The 14545-nt window shown below is 46.8% G+C and overlaps 1 protein-coding gene across 1 annotated transcript; it reads left to right on the forward strand.

Annotated features, from left to right (window-relative positions):
• Nucleotides 1-12856: 12856 nt before the first annotated feature.
• Nucleotides 12857-13676, forward strand: FOXI2 (forkhead box I2). Its single transcript, XM_068397468.1, has 2 exons — nucleotides 12857-13325; nucleotides 13414-13676. The coding sequence occupies exons 1-2, from the start codon at nucleotides 12857-12859 to the stop codon at nucleotides 13674-13676; spliced, it is 732 nt and encodes a 243-aa protein (XP_068253569.1).
• Nucleotides 13677-14545: the final 869 nt, after the last annotated feature.

Below are 14545 nucleotides of genomic sequence, written 5' to 3' on the forward strand. Positions count from 1 at the left end.
GAGAGACTGGAAGTATGATGATCTCTGCGATGGCACATAAAGTGCTGGCTTATTGTCACAGGCTTCGCAGAGAGGCAGGACTGAGCAAGCAAACACATTTTGAAACAAATTTACTTTGTGTACAGAGCTGCTGATTTTTAAATTTTAATATCTTAGCTATTTATTCAAATGCCCTGTGCACTTTATTTAAAACTCTGTTTCTGGCTTATAAGATTTTATTTAATGTTTGTTCAGACAAGCAGAATAGAACCATCAACTCCAAACTTATTTGTTCCTCTTTGGTATCCCATACATAAGGAGGAAAAAAAAAAAACAAGAGGCAAAAATTAAACTTTTTGGGGAAAATAACTTCTTGGCAGATACTTCATACCAATCTCACTCTAATTGCAGTGTTGTGATTGATATGAATAAGTTACAAAATCCCTCAATATTTAAATTTTTATATGACAGTCATAAGGAAAATGAATGATTTGCATTACTGTATGTTGCTACCATATGGATTCCCAGTGAAACAGGGTCTGGGATTGTAGTTTGTACCAACAAGGAGTGAGCAAAGTGCTGAGCACGCTTACATGTCACGTCCTTGCTGCAGGTGGCCATATTCCTGTTCCTTTAGTCTTTCATAAAACAAAAGGGAATGCTGTGGAAACACACTGGCTGTCTTCCAGTGCAGAAGATTTTGCACTGAATTTACAAAGAAGACATTGGAAAGAAGATTTTGCATTTGCTTTGTCACGTCCCTCCTGGGTTGCCCCTTCCACTGAAGGGTTCTTCTCTTGCATGTTCAGAAAATAGTAAGTTGTTATTATGCAAATCATTGCCATTCAAATCCTTTACATGACATTAAAAAATTACATTTAGATATTCTGCTGAAGTAAATTTTAGATGTCTGTGTTACTCCAGGCCACATCCTTACCTGTGAGCCCAACAGGTCACGTTCCAGGTGGGAGGCGCAGAGGGGGTCGGTGTGGTCTCACAGCGGCGTTTGCTTTATCAATTGCGTGTTGTAACACACTGCGCCCTAATATCCTTATGGGCATTCGTGGGCTCATTACTATTCTCAGCAGTTATTCATTTTTATAGGAAGCAGAATTTGTGGAAGAAGGTCAAAGAAGATTAATAAGGGACAAAATGTCTAATAACTACACAATATGAGATAAAAATAGGAGAATGATCACTCCTCAGACTGTGCTGTTGGATCTTATTACCCTGTATTAGCAGAATCCATGATTTACAACTTTAATAAACTCCCAACCTCTTTGGGCCAAGATATACGTTGCTGTTGTTTTTATTAGCTACATATTAGGAAGACACTTTATGCAACATAATTAGCCTGCCTAAGCAAACACCTAGTCACTTCTAGGAAGTTTTTTATAAGCAACGAAAAGGGACAAAATTAAACAAACTACAACCTTGAGCCAATGTGTTTTCACCTTCAGGTTTCCAGTGTCATGGATATTGCTATCAAGGAGAGGTCACACCATCTTGGAACAGATGTCAAAGAAATGGGAGACTGTAAGTACCAAAGTTCAAATATTATGCTCTGAAAGTTATATTAACCACAGATTTGTTTTGAAAGCCCAGAAGAATTTTAGAGAAAACAGAGATACAGTGCGGTTCCTAAATACAACACTAAAATGGGACTCGGAAAACTATGTGTAATATTGCCAGCTCTGCCTATAAATTCAGAACATGATTTAGGCACTTACAGAATTTCAGAGAGAACTAAACCTTTACCATACACTTCCATAGGATAACTTAGAGAATCCCAACACAGGTAGGACTTCATCACCTTACCCAGATTTCTAGAATAATTACATGGAACATAATTACAGCTGTAACTTCTAGTAAACTCTATAAAACTTACCCCTAGGGTTACTCCCTCTCTCAGGTGAATGTTTTCAATCAATCCTTGTTGGTTTCTGAAGCAAAATTTTCAGCTAGTCTGAGGCTCTCCTTTTCCAGTCCAACCCAGTCTTCATTTCTACCACCTAAACTCCTACTGTCTTTTCTGCTTTTGTTGGATACCTGTGTCTCACCATCCTGAACATGTGAACTGTTTTTCTCTTGTGTACATAGCAAACTTGAATGCTACTTCTTCATTTTAAGGTGTTTCTGGCCTAATCCACCTACCTATTACCTCTTTCACAGAACAGAGTCATAGTGAATGGTGCTGGCTGTGGCTGCTGGTGCTTAATATACTTAAACAAGCTTTGTTCTCTGCTGCAAAGTCACCTTGTTGTGCTCCATCTTTCCCCTTACTGTTTTATCTTCTGAGATGCCAATAAATAATTGGCATGGTGGGATGCCAATAAATACTGGGATCCCAATAAATTGGCATATTGGGATGCCAACAAATAACTCCATGCTGGCCAATATGATTTAATTCTTTCTTTGTGCCCCTGTTTTCTCTTCTATTATTCTTAGATTGTGTATTTTGAGGAGGTTAGCAGCCACTTGTGTGTGTGGTTAGAGCCCTCTTCTTCAGCCAGCTGCAAGACAAATACTACTGCTAGTACCAATAACAATTGTCTTAGAGAACTCCCGTTTCATAGGCTAGATAGGGGAGGATAAAATGGGGGGATTTAGGGAATATGAAGTGTTAAATTGCAACACAGGCACCCACAACAGCCACGTGTGTAATCCTGTTTGGGCCACTGTAAGTTCTGTAGGTGCTTTTGAATGTGTCTCCAACAGGCACTGACCAACGTCTACTTATCCATGCGCTTTCAGCGCGTACGGTAGGGAGTGCGTGGGAACTGCACAGTTAACTTAAATAGACCTAAAATACTGGGCAGACAGAACAGTCAAAAGCTGGAAGGCCGGGTTATACCTTACTGAACTGCTCTTTTTCACTTTGTTCTTTCACATTTCATACAGCTTATTAACTCCTGATTTTTGCCTTAAGGTACAGTGGGTTAAGTTATTAGTTAATCTAGGAATATCTGGCAATTTTCTCTCCTTTTACACAGCATACACATTTCTTAATATCCTTCTTCCTCTCCCTCAAGCTGTAGCTCAGGTGTTGGATGCAGCAAACATCTCCCCATGCATCGCCGCTGGGAGAGGTACGGCGTGGAGACAGGAGCCCCAGCTGTAACAGGTCTTCTGCTGCTGGCACCGAGGGGCAGCAGCTCCTTCCCTCTTAGGTCAACGAGTTTGGGGTCAATGAATTTATGTTAATCGTGCAAAGCCTCGGCAGGAAAAAACATTCCCTTGTTAGCAAAGGCTTGCACGTGCAGGGGCAATATCCCACAGGCTTTGGTGCTGGGTACTGAGGGCTCCGGCTGGTTTGTGTCGGTGACAAATCAGCCTGGATTTAAGGATAACTAAGGAGGGTCAGCAAAGATTATAAAATGATCATATTATTCATTTTATAAACAGAAAAGTATGTGGCAGGTGCTAGTCATGTCACTTAATGCTGCTGCTCTTAGTAGCAGCTGAATAGATCAGCATAGGAAAGGTCACGCGTAATACGTATAGTTCAATTTCCATGCGTTGTTTAACTTACCAAATCTAATTAACTTTTCCACCCACTACTTAATTTAATTTCTGTGCATATAATGGGTGGAATACAGCATCATCATGCCGGAGGCTAGCAGAAAGACCAGGTAGAGGTCAGGTGACTGAAAAACAGAACAAATTACAGAGAACACTGATTGCTTTATTACGGGTTTTATCATCTTGTTTACAGAAGGAATAACTTTTGAAGTGATTGTTGATGATTTAAAATGTTTTCACATTTTTGGAGTAACAAAGCTGGTATAATGATAGAAGACAATCGTAACCTCTGTGTGTCCTTGCAGAATTTCAGTGTTTTATTGGTGAGGAGCAGAGTAATTAAAATGGGGAAAGAGCTGCAGGTAAATCATTTGCACTGAGTCATATTGTGCAAATATTTTCCTTCCTGGGCTTGAGCTGGGCTGAGTTTGGGCTCTGCCACAAATCTGGTTTGTATGTTTTTAAGGGTGATGATGGTTTGGCTTTGCGTATGTGAGAAGGAAAGCTTAAGAGACTCCAGGATGGGGTGGTTTGTGGGGGGTTTTTTTAGGAGTCGTGTTTTGTTTTGCAAGCTTTGGGGAAAAATCAATTAAGACATTTTTATTTTTTTAGATATAAAGATATACTTTTCCCAGTTCGAAAGTTAGCTGTCATATTTCTCACGCTGAGGTATTCTGACACAAGTAGGAAAATGGGAGAATAGTGTATATGACCATGGATCTTCTAACAAAAAATGTAAGCTAGTTAATAGTTACTAAAGTAAAAGTTTTACACTGGTAATATTCAGTAAAACATATGACTAATCCTTGGAGTGAGTGGGCTTGAACCATGGTTTGAGCATCCAGAATAGTCTACAACTACCTGAAGGGAGGTTGTAGCGGAGTGGGAGTCGGCCTCTTCTCCCAGGCCACTAGCGATAGGACAAGAGGACACAGCCTCAGGCTTCGCCAGGGGAGGTTCAGGTTGGACATTAGGAAGCATTTCTTCTCAGCAAGGGTCATTAGCCATTGGAAGGGGCTGCCCAGGGAGGTGGTGGAGTCACCATCTCTGGAGGTGTTTAAGAGAAGACTGGACATGGCACTTAGTGCCCTGGTCTAGTTGCCATGGTGGTGTCAGGGCAATGGTTGGACTCGATGATCCCAGAGGGCTCTTCCAACCTGATTGATTCTGTGATTCTGTAATATGTGCAGTAAGAGACTGTAAAATAATAAGTATTTGAAGATTTCACTTTAGTTCCATATCTCCCATGAAATGATAATTTTTTTTTTAGCTACGCCTAGTGACCTTATGTATTAGCATGGGTTATATGTGCACGTAGCAGATTGCCTCTGAGTTTCTCGGTGCTTGAGACAGCATGATAGCATGATAGTGGAGGTAACCAAAGCCAGGAAGTTTTCTCCCCTTAATTTAGTTTTCCGCAGGCACCCAGCACCAGCCACATCTTCCCTCCCTGGTAAACCAGGTAGGTCTTGGGGGACACGGCATCAGCCACAGCTCAGAGGGACCCCACGTGCCTCCCTCATCGGGAGTGTAAAACAGCCCATAAGCTTTCAGAGCAAATAAGCATCATCCCAGGGTTGTTCATCCTCGGGCTGCACTGTCTCTGGGGGAATGCATCACCCGAGAGGCTCCTCTCCGTGATGCACCACCCCATACATCAGCACGAGAGCATCATACATTACCCGCGTGAGCTGTAGCTCTCACACCGCATTGCACCGATCCATCTCCAAAGCAAGCTGTTGCTCCAGTGATATATTAGTGTAATAATCTGAGCGAGGCAGACCGATGATATATTACTCAAACGATGGCACCATTGATGGAAGCAAGGTTCCAGGAAGATATTCAGTATAATTGCAGGCTGCTGGCTGACTTTTACTGGCAAGAAAGTCAGCCAATGTACCCAGCGTGTAATGGGAGCCGCTTTCCTAGCTTGGGTTGGAAAAGCCAGTATTGAAATGGATTTCTGTTAGTATAGCAGTAAATGTTCACTATTGCTTAGCTGCAGTGGCTGATTTTGGCCATTTTGGTCATTTGGTGGAAAAATGAAGATATCAGTTCCTCTAGGGACTGCCGTCAGTACCTCAAAGTAATTTCTTTTTAGGGCCATGTTTCTATTTCTGCTATTTTCTACGTGTAGTTCCTCAATTTTCTAATTTTGCATTACAACAATGCTGAATATTGCTTGTAACCCGTCCTCAGAAACAACCTTCTTTTACTTCCATGCTGTGTTGTGGTACTTTGGTACCTTCCTGGTGCAACATCATTCGCGTCAGGAAATATGGGCAGAGAGTAATTTTGTTCTCTGTATTTTTCATTGGTTAGAAGTCTTCTCATTACGGGAAGAAAACTGCTTGCCAAGTATTTCATATTTATAACGAGCACTATACTTTTGCTTAGTACAATTTGCCCTGTTAAAGCCCAACTTTCTGAATCCCTGCTCACCTCGACTTTTTACAGAGGCAAATTGATCGTATCTCAGGAGAACAAAATTAAAGCGTTCAAATAAAGAAAAAATGTAGGTTGTAGAAGATTTAGAAATAGAAATTATCAAGTGAACAATACTTCTTTTTATCTCTAACTTCTGTGAGTCAGTGAACCACATTCTGACACGGACATGGGCTTATAGGGAGAGGAATAGAGCTGAGGCATCATCTTTCCAATGAAGGGCAATAAAATAATTAAACAGCTTGGGGGTGGTTTCAGTTCCTTTGATTCTGAAAGTTTTTTCCAAGTAAATGTATGAACTTATGTTTAACATTATAATATCTATAACAATAATTAATATCCCTAGTGCTTCTATCCAAGGTCTCAAAGTGACTTTACAGGCAATTAATCCCACGAGGTAGTAGAGTATTAATGCCATCCTTTATAGAGATGAGATCCGAAGGAGAAAGAGCCTAATTGGCTGAACCAAATCCACTAAAGTAAATGGGACGTGGGATTTGTGACTTGGTGTCAGGGTTTAGTGACTCTTGCAAGATGATGGAGCAAAACCCAACCCACAGCCCCGCGATGCCCCTCTCTGCTGTGCCAAGCCCTTTCTCCAGCCCACCTTTCTGTCGGGCACTGGTGCAGCACAACAAATCACTCGTACGAAGGTGGGTGGGAAGAGCGTAAATTTGTCACTGTGGGGAAGGGAAGGTGGTGCTCGGAAGGAAAAAAATAGCCTTTGGGGAGCTCGGGAGTGAGAACTTGGGCTTTGTGTAACATGGGGAACATATTGCACCTGATGCACAAACATTTTTCTCAGAGGTAACGACCTTGACTCCTTTTCTGTGAAAAATCCTTCAGTAAACAATCCATCTTGTAGTTTCCTACCAGTTACACTGCATACAGCAAAACACCATCTAAAATAAATAAATCTGACATGCCACGAAGGACACATACAGTCTTCCTTTTCAAAGTGAAATCACAGAGCTGTTGAACCACGAATATGATTTCAAGTTGATTTTGTATCACTGGATTCTTTGCAGGAATTGCATATTACAACATGCATCAAATCAACTTGCTCTGCCCTCTGGGAGTATCTGTTATTTACTTTATTATTTTTATTTGTACTTTTGCACTGCAGTGTGTAACAAGGTGCCTACAAAAAGAAGGCTGGAAAGAGAAAATACTTTTTTTTGGCATTATTAGCAAATTCAAAGTTAGTATATACTGTAATGAACAGTTAAAAGACTGTCAGTTTGGTCGTCATGGTTAAGGTGCAGAAGCTGGAGCGTGATTTATGGTGCTAATGTATCAGGAACACATCAACAGCACAGGAAACCCCAACGCTGGCTGCAAACCTCTTTTCTAGATCACTTTTCTGTAAGTATGATGCATCTCTGCACTGTAAGTACTTCTAGATTATCAGTTACATCTGTTGCTTGTTATAGTTCTTCTACTTTCAGCTTCTCACCCTGCATGTTCATTAGGCAGTTGCAGCTGTTTGCAATGTGCAAAACAAGTGCAAAATATTATGTCAAAATTCTCCTTTCATTTAGGCTCTGTTCAGGTTAAATGGCTTTGCAGAGTAGCAAAGCCAGTTTTACAAGAAAACAAATCCCACTTGTACTGTAGTAAATACAAGGCAACCACTAGTAGAAGGTCATGAATTTATCAATATTATCAATACTCCGTGTCAATGAAACAAGGTTGGATTTCAACTGTTGATTTGTTTTTATACCAGTTGAAAAATGAAGGGTTAAAAGTGAGCAGTTGAAAGTACAAACACTGTCAAGCAGATTTTTTGTAAGATCTCAGGTGTTCAGCAAAATCCTCATAGAATTCGATCCGGTCTGGGAAGAACAGGTTACTTTGGGCTTGGAGCAACTGCCAGAGGTAGTAAATTCAAATGCAATTGCGTGGTACTAATGAAAGTGGACTTCAAAGAACCATAAACAACCAGCAGAAAATGAAACTGTCTCTCCCATCTTATAGCTCAAGCTGTTAATGCCTTCTCCTCTGAGTGACCAGAGAGGTGTTGGCAAGTGATGGCTAACAGCCCGAGGAGCGGTGGTAAGGACTGAGCTCTGCTGTTAGCTTCTCGGTGTTGTCCTTCAGCAGATTACACAAACTTCTGGACAGATGCTGCCCACAGATGGTGAGCAGATCAGCAGGAAAAGGCTGGACAGCCAGGGATGCTCAAGCCTTATTCAGCGGGGCTTTGGTAACCATACTCTTCTCCTCCAGGTGCTCCCTGAGCTCCAACTGCAGGAATGAGGTTGGTATTGTACATATAACACCACCAAAAAGGATTTTTCCATTATTTTGCTGAAATTTGAGTGGAAATCAGAAAGGTGGACAAGCTGGCATCCCCGGCTGAGCAGACGTCCAGCTCTCCACGCTGCCCAGCTCACGGGCTCCCAGCTGGCAACTCACCTCCTTCTTCCACTCTTTGATAGATGGGCTTCCTGGCAGGGGAAACAAATGGGTTTTGTCCATGGTCCAGCACAGCAAGCCTCAGCGAATCCAAAAATAAATCAGAGCATGATGTAAACACTCAAAGACTTTCAAAAACAAAGCAGGTCCTCGAGAAGACATTCTCTGCAATGTCTTTCCATTAAACATGTGTTTTGCAGTAACGAATAGCCCAACAAATGCAAAAAAACAGCCCTTAATAATCAATAAGGGGTTCCTTTGTGATCTGCTGCAGCAGTACATGATGCTGCAGGACACCCGACGTTGGATACTGCCCTGTTTGGTCCAGGGGAGCAGTGGAAAAGGAGATGCTCCTCGAGAAAACAAGGTGTTACCTGAGTAATTTTTGTAGGGCACCTCTTGACAAAACGCCCATAACCATTTCACTTTATAGTGTTAAAGTAAGTTTCTATATAAGCATATATAGACCTCGATATGTAGCTGTATATAAGCATACACATATATAAGCATCATAACCCTGATGCTCTGTTGTCCCTCACGGTGTGCAGTATTTCCCTCTGGGCAAAGCCACCAAGAGAGGGGCACAGTGACACCAGCTCTTCAGGAGAGGTGGCTGGGAATTCTGTGTTGGGTTTCTTTATTAAATATGGAGAAGAAATCTTTTGGCTTCTCCGTTCTTTCACTCACAAACACATAAGCTGTCCTGTTGCTCCAGCCACGCAACACTTACCCCTGACATGAGTTTTGCATTTAGGTGCTAATGTGTGAAAAATTTGTGCTATTATTTGGGCCATATAATCATAAACAAGCAGCTTCTTTATATATGTCTCCATTTAGCCCACACCCAGAGCTAAACAATACCCACTTGTTGTATCACCCAAGACCCCTCCCCAGCTGAGAAAGGGAATTGGGAAAAGGAGGGAGAATTGTGGGTTGAAATGTAGACAGATTTAATAAAATAAGAAAACCAATATCAATGCTAATACAAAAGACAAAATTATACTTAGCTCATAGAGTGGTGGCAAGTTCCTCCAGGGATGAGGAGAGAAGAGAAGAGAAGAGAAGGAGAAGAGAAGAGAAGGAGAAGAGAAGAGAAGGAGAAGAGAAGAGAAAGAGAAGAGAAAGAGAAAGAGAAGAAGGGAAGGGAAGAGAAGAGAGAGAAAAGAATAGAAAAGAGAAGAGAAGAGAAAGAAGAGATTTATCTAAGATAAAGATTTATGTAAAGATTTGTATAAATTTTATCCCTGCAAAACCAGGACAACATATAACTACAGAATCACAGAATCACAGAATGTTAGGGATTGGAAGGGACCTCGAAAGATCATCTACCATCATCTATCCACCGGGTTACGTCCTCATAAAAGGCTATCAAATTGTAATTAATGAATTTATTTCCATAAAATTCCTAAAATATTATTTCTTTACATTTCTCCTCGATAAAAAAGCAGATGTTACACCCCTAGAATTCAACAAACCAAAGACACTTGGTATCAATAGGTATGAACACCAGAAATTGGGAGGGCCTCTCTCATACAAGATCCTCGATGAACTGAAGTAAAACAGGAACTAAAACAGGAAATAGAAATACAATGTACAGAACTTTAAAATATTTATATGTCCTTTTTATATAACCTTTATTTTTATACCACGTTTTCTAAGCCTGGCAGATCAGGAAACACGAGAGTTCCGCCCGGGGCGCCCGCGGGAGGGTGACAGGGACGGGACACCGCGCCCAGCGCGCAGCCCCGCGCACGGAGCGCGCAGCGGCACCGCGGCCGCTAGATGGCAGCGCCGGCCCGCGAGTCACCCGGCGCCGGGCGGGGGGGACAGGACGGGGAGGGGGGGGGTGACAACCCCGGGGAGGGCAGCGGTGACTCCACACCCTCTCTGGGCAGCCTGTTCCAGTGTTCGGTCACCCTCACCGTAAAGAAGTTTTTCCTCATATTTATGTGGAACCTCCTGTGCTCCAGCTTGCACCCATTGCCCCTTGTCCTGTCAAGGGATGTCACTGAGAAGAGCCTGGCTCCATCCTCTTGACACTTGCCCTTTACATATTTATAAACATTAATGAGGTCACCCCTCAGTCTCCTCTTCTCTAAGCTAAAGAGACCCAGCTCCCTCAGCCTCTCCTCATAAGGGAGATGTTCCACCCCCTTAATCATCTTCGTGGCTCTGCGCTGGACTCTCTCTAGCAGTTCCCTGTCCTTCTTGAACTGAGGGGCCCAGAACTGGACACAATACTCCAGATGCGGCCTCACCAGGGCAGAGTAGAGGGGGAGGAGAACCTCTCTCGACCTGCTGACCACACCCCTTCTAATACACCCCAGGATGCCATTGGCCTTCTTGGCCACGAGGGCACACTGCTGGCTCATGGTCATCCTGCTGTCCACTAGGTCCCCCAGGTCCCTTTCCCCTACGCTGCTCTCCAACAGCTCTGCCCCCAACTTGTACTGGTACATGGGGTTGTTCTTGCCCAGATGCAGGACTCTACACTTGCCCTTGTTATGTTTCATATAACAAGGTGAATCCAGGTGAAACGTTACAGAGAGGAAAGAAAGTTGTAACAGGCTCCGCGTTCCACAACAAGAAGGGTTTTTCCTGTGGGTTAGACTGTCCCCAAGGAGTTAAGGGACGTTTGGGTGTGTACCAGGGGCTGCTGCTTCCTCGGAAAAGGGTTCCTGCGAAGCCAAAAGAAGTGAGTGTTAACAAATATATTATGCATAAGTATTTTCATGTCCTCAGGTGTCAGCTTGACTGAGGAAGGGAGAATTTAATGAGCTCTCTGTAGACTTGTAAATTTGTATATTAAAAAATATATGGAATAAATTCTCTTGTTTACATGGTAGATGTCTAAAACTTACAAGAAAATTCAGCCAGCCCACGCTGAGGTTTGCCACGAGGCACCAGGCTACCACAAATAACGTCGCTCTGCTCCAGCCTGCCGGGTACACACACAGGTTACACCTCTCCCTGCAGCTGTAGTTGGTACACAGACACGCAGCGAGCAGGCAAGCAATGGCACGGAACACAAAACAGCCTCTCTGAGGAACAGGAGCACCCATGGGCAGCCGCGCTGGTGGTACCTGGAGGTCAGTTTGGTGCTGGGTGTCTCTGGCTAATCAATAAGTGCAGGGAAATGGGCTGCCCAGGGAGGTGGTGGAGTCACCATCTCTGGAGGGGTTTAAGAAAAGACTGGACATGGCACTTAGTGCCATGGTCTAGTTGCCATGGTGGTGTCAGGGCAATGGTTGGAGTCGATGATCCCAGAGGGCTCTTCCAACCTGATTGATTCTGTGATTCTGTGATATGCCAAAAAAGGGAAAATCAACTTATGCACGTTTTTTTGCGGCTGCAATATTGCACCAAAGCTGCCCAGGTGCACAGTTCGGCACTGACCAAAGGATAGTGTGAATTTTACTTTAAAGTCAATGCCAGCGGTACCAAAAGAAGAAGATCCTTTCCTTCCCTTGCAACGCAGTGTGTGGGCTCTGGCCTCACTCCCTGGTTTATTTGGGGTGTTCCAGCTCTGCCTGGGGGCCTGCAAGGCTGCGGGCGCTGGGGGTGTGCGGGTGAGCACCACGGCTTTCTGTACGCCTGGAGAGGAGGAGTTCAGTGTGAGTTAAGGAGTTCAGGATTAGGGGGTTGTATGTGCCTGTAGGTCCACACGTGCCTTTAGGGGTTTTGCAAATGGAAAATTTGAATTTCCAAATTGTAGTAATTTTCCTTTTGTACGTAAAGGAAATGTGGGAGAGCACGTCGATGATTTCTTGCAACTGTATTTATTTGCTGGAAAGTAAAGCTTGCTGAATGAAGGGACAGCGGGGCCTGTCGGTCTGCTTTACCGTATCACTACAGATCCTAAACAGAGGGGTCAGTCAGGGCAGGGATTGCTCAGGTCACCCCAAGTTCAGAAATTGTTTTATAAGGTACCAAAGAGGGATCTCCCATGCAATGGGATCAGGTCCTTGCAGCCGCCGCTGTAATCTACCCGCACACATCCAACGCTCGAATCGCAAAGCCCCACAAACCCCAAAAGGCTCCGAGGGGCGTTTGTGGAGAGGGTTTAGGCAGCTGGGAACTTCCTCACCAGAGGACGAAGGCTCTTGGGGCTGTAGGGGTTTTGTGGCAGGGGCTGGGGGGAGGCAGAAGGGGGTACCAGGTGGTGGGTTTGTCCAGGAAACTTTCCCCGCGGGGGCCGGCGATGCCACCACGGAGGCTCCGCGCCAGCGTGCGGGGGGTGCGCTGGCTCCCGCCCTTGCCCGTGATTTATTGGGGGGGCTGCGGGGTTTGGGGAGGGAGGGAGGGCGGCGGGGGTGTCCCCCGCGGGGCTGGGGGCGGCGCGGCAGGTGCCTGGCGGTGGCGGCGGGGCGCGGACACGCGTGGGGGCCCGCCCCGCTCCTCCGCCGCCGGGCGCGGGGCCGCGGCGGCCCGGCCGGAGCCGCGGGGCGGTATTTAAGCGGGCGGGCGCGGAGCGGCGCGGTGCCGCCGGAGCATGCACGCCTTCGGGCCGCCCGCCCAGCCGCCGCCCCACGCCCAGGAGCTGCTGGACGCGGCCGTGTGCCCCGGTGTCTACCCACCGGGCCGGCCCCGGCCGCAGCCCCCGGCCAGCCCCTACCTGTGGCTGGGCGGCCCCGCCGCCCCCTTCCTGCCGTCGGGCTGCGCCCCCGCGCAGCAGCGGCCTCCGCCGGGCCCCGCGGGCGCGGAGCGGGGCTGGCCGGCGCTGCCCCCGCAGCAGGAGTGCCTGCGCCCGGCCAGGCCGCCCTACTCGTACTCGGCGCTCATCGCCATGGCCATCCACAGCGCGCCGGGCCGCCGGCGCACCCTCAGCCAGATCTACCAGTACGTGGCCGAGAACTTCCCCTTCTACAAGAGGAGCAAGGCGGGCTGGCAGAACTCCATCCGCCACAACCTCTCCCTCAACGACTGCTTCAAGAAGGTGCCGCGGGGCGAGGACGACCCGGGTAAGGGGACGGGGATGGGGACGGGGACCCGGCGGGCCCCCCCTCCCCGCCACGGGGGGCCAACGCGGGGCCCTTCCTCTCTCCGCAGGCAAAGGCAGCTACTGGACCCTCGACCCCAACTGCGAGAAGATGTTCGATAACGGCAATTTTAGGAGGAGGAGGAAGAGACGGGCCGAAGCCGGCGCGCCCGAGGGCAGCGGCGGGGGCCCGCGGGCGTCCTGCCCCGCCGGGCTGCGGGACCCCCCCCGCCGCCGGTGCCCCCCTCCACGGCCGCGCCGGGGCCCAGGCGTGACCGCAGCTCCCCGGGCGCACCGAGACGCGCTAAGGCACGGGAGAGGAGTGTGTTTGTAACGCGTAAATGGACATTTTCATATATAATCTGTAAATACAGAGCGGTGCGGGGGGAAGGGAGCGGGGACGGGGGTGTGCGGGGAGCCGAGCGAAGCCGTCGGGGCTGGCCGTGGGTGCTGCTTTCCCTCCTGTTTCACACTGTCCCTTCCCACCGAAACCTCGGAAAGGCTTTAACCTCCTGCCCCGTGGGTGTCCAGGGTGGCTTTGGCACCTTTTCACGGCCGAGAGCAGAGCAGAGCTCCCCGCAGCAGCCCGGGCGTGCAGCCGAGGGGCCCTCGCTGGGTGCAAGACCACGGCCCTCCTGGGTGGGTTTGGGGAGGTGAGTGCCGGGTTTGCACCCTGGATTTTCCAGAGATGCCAGGAGAGAGCCTGGGGTGCAGGGAGGGACAGAGGGATGCGCTCCCAAAACTCCCTGGGGGGACCGGGCTGGTGTGTGGGGCCCCCCACCCCGCCATCCTCTGCAGTGTTTCTAAATAAAACATCTTTATTTTTCCAAACACAAAAGATCATCTTTGTGTCACCCCGCGGAGCTGACGGTAATTTGCACAAAGAATTTCAGATTTAATCGAGCATCCAAAATTAAGCCGGATCCCCGCTGAGGAGCTCTTTAATTGCTGGTTTTCCTGCTACCCACCTTGATGATCACTTGTGGGGAGCTGGTGGCCCACGGTGCAGGTGTCCCGATGCAGCCCCCGCCACGCACCCACCTGCTGCTTGAGCACCTTTCTTGTTGTTTACAAGAAAACAACCCCAAACAGAAACCTGTATAATGCAAACTTTTTGTGCATTATAATGGAACAGTAAAGCAAGTTTGACAAAAAAAAAAACATAAATGAAACAAACTAAGAACCTGAAATGTGTCTGAGATG

This window comes from Nyctibius grandis, chromosome 4 (assembly GCF_013368605.1).
Source record: "Nyctibius grandis isolate bNycGra1 chromosome 4, bNycGra1.pri, whole genome shotgun sequence".
NCBI lineage: Eukaryota > Metazoa > Chordata > Aves > Nyctibiiformes > Nyctibiidae > Nyctibius > Nyctibius grandis.

Bases quoted from the DNA above. Each gene is read 5' to 3' on its own strand.
- FOXI2 (XM_068397468.1), top strand. From the start codon at position 12,857: ATGCACGCCTTCGGGCCGCCCGCCCAGCCGCCGCCCCACGCCCAGGAG. The intron at 13,326-13,413 runs GTAAGGGGACGG...CTCTCTCCGCAG, and splicing joins GCGGGGCGAGGACGACCCGG to GCAAAGGCAGCTACTGGACC.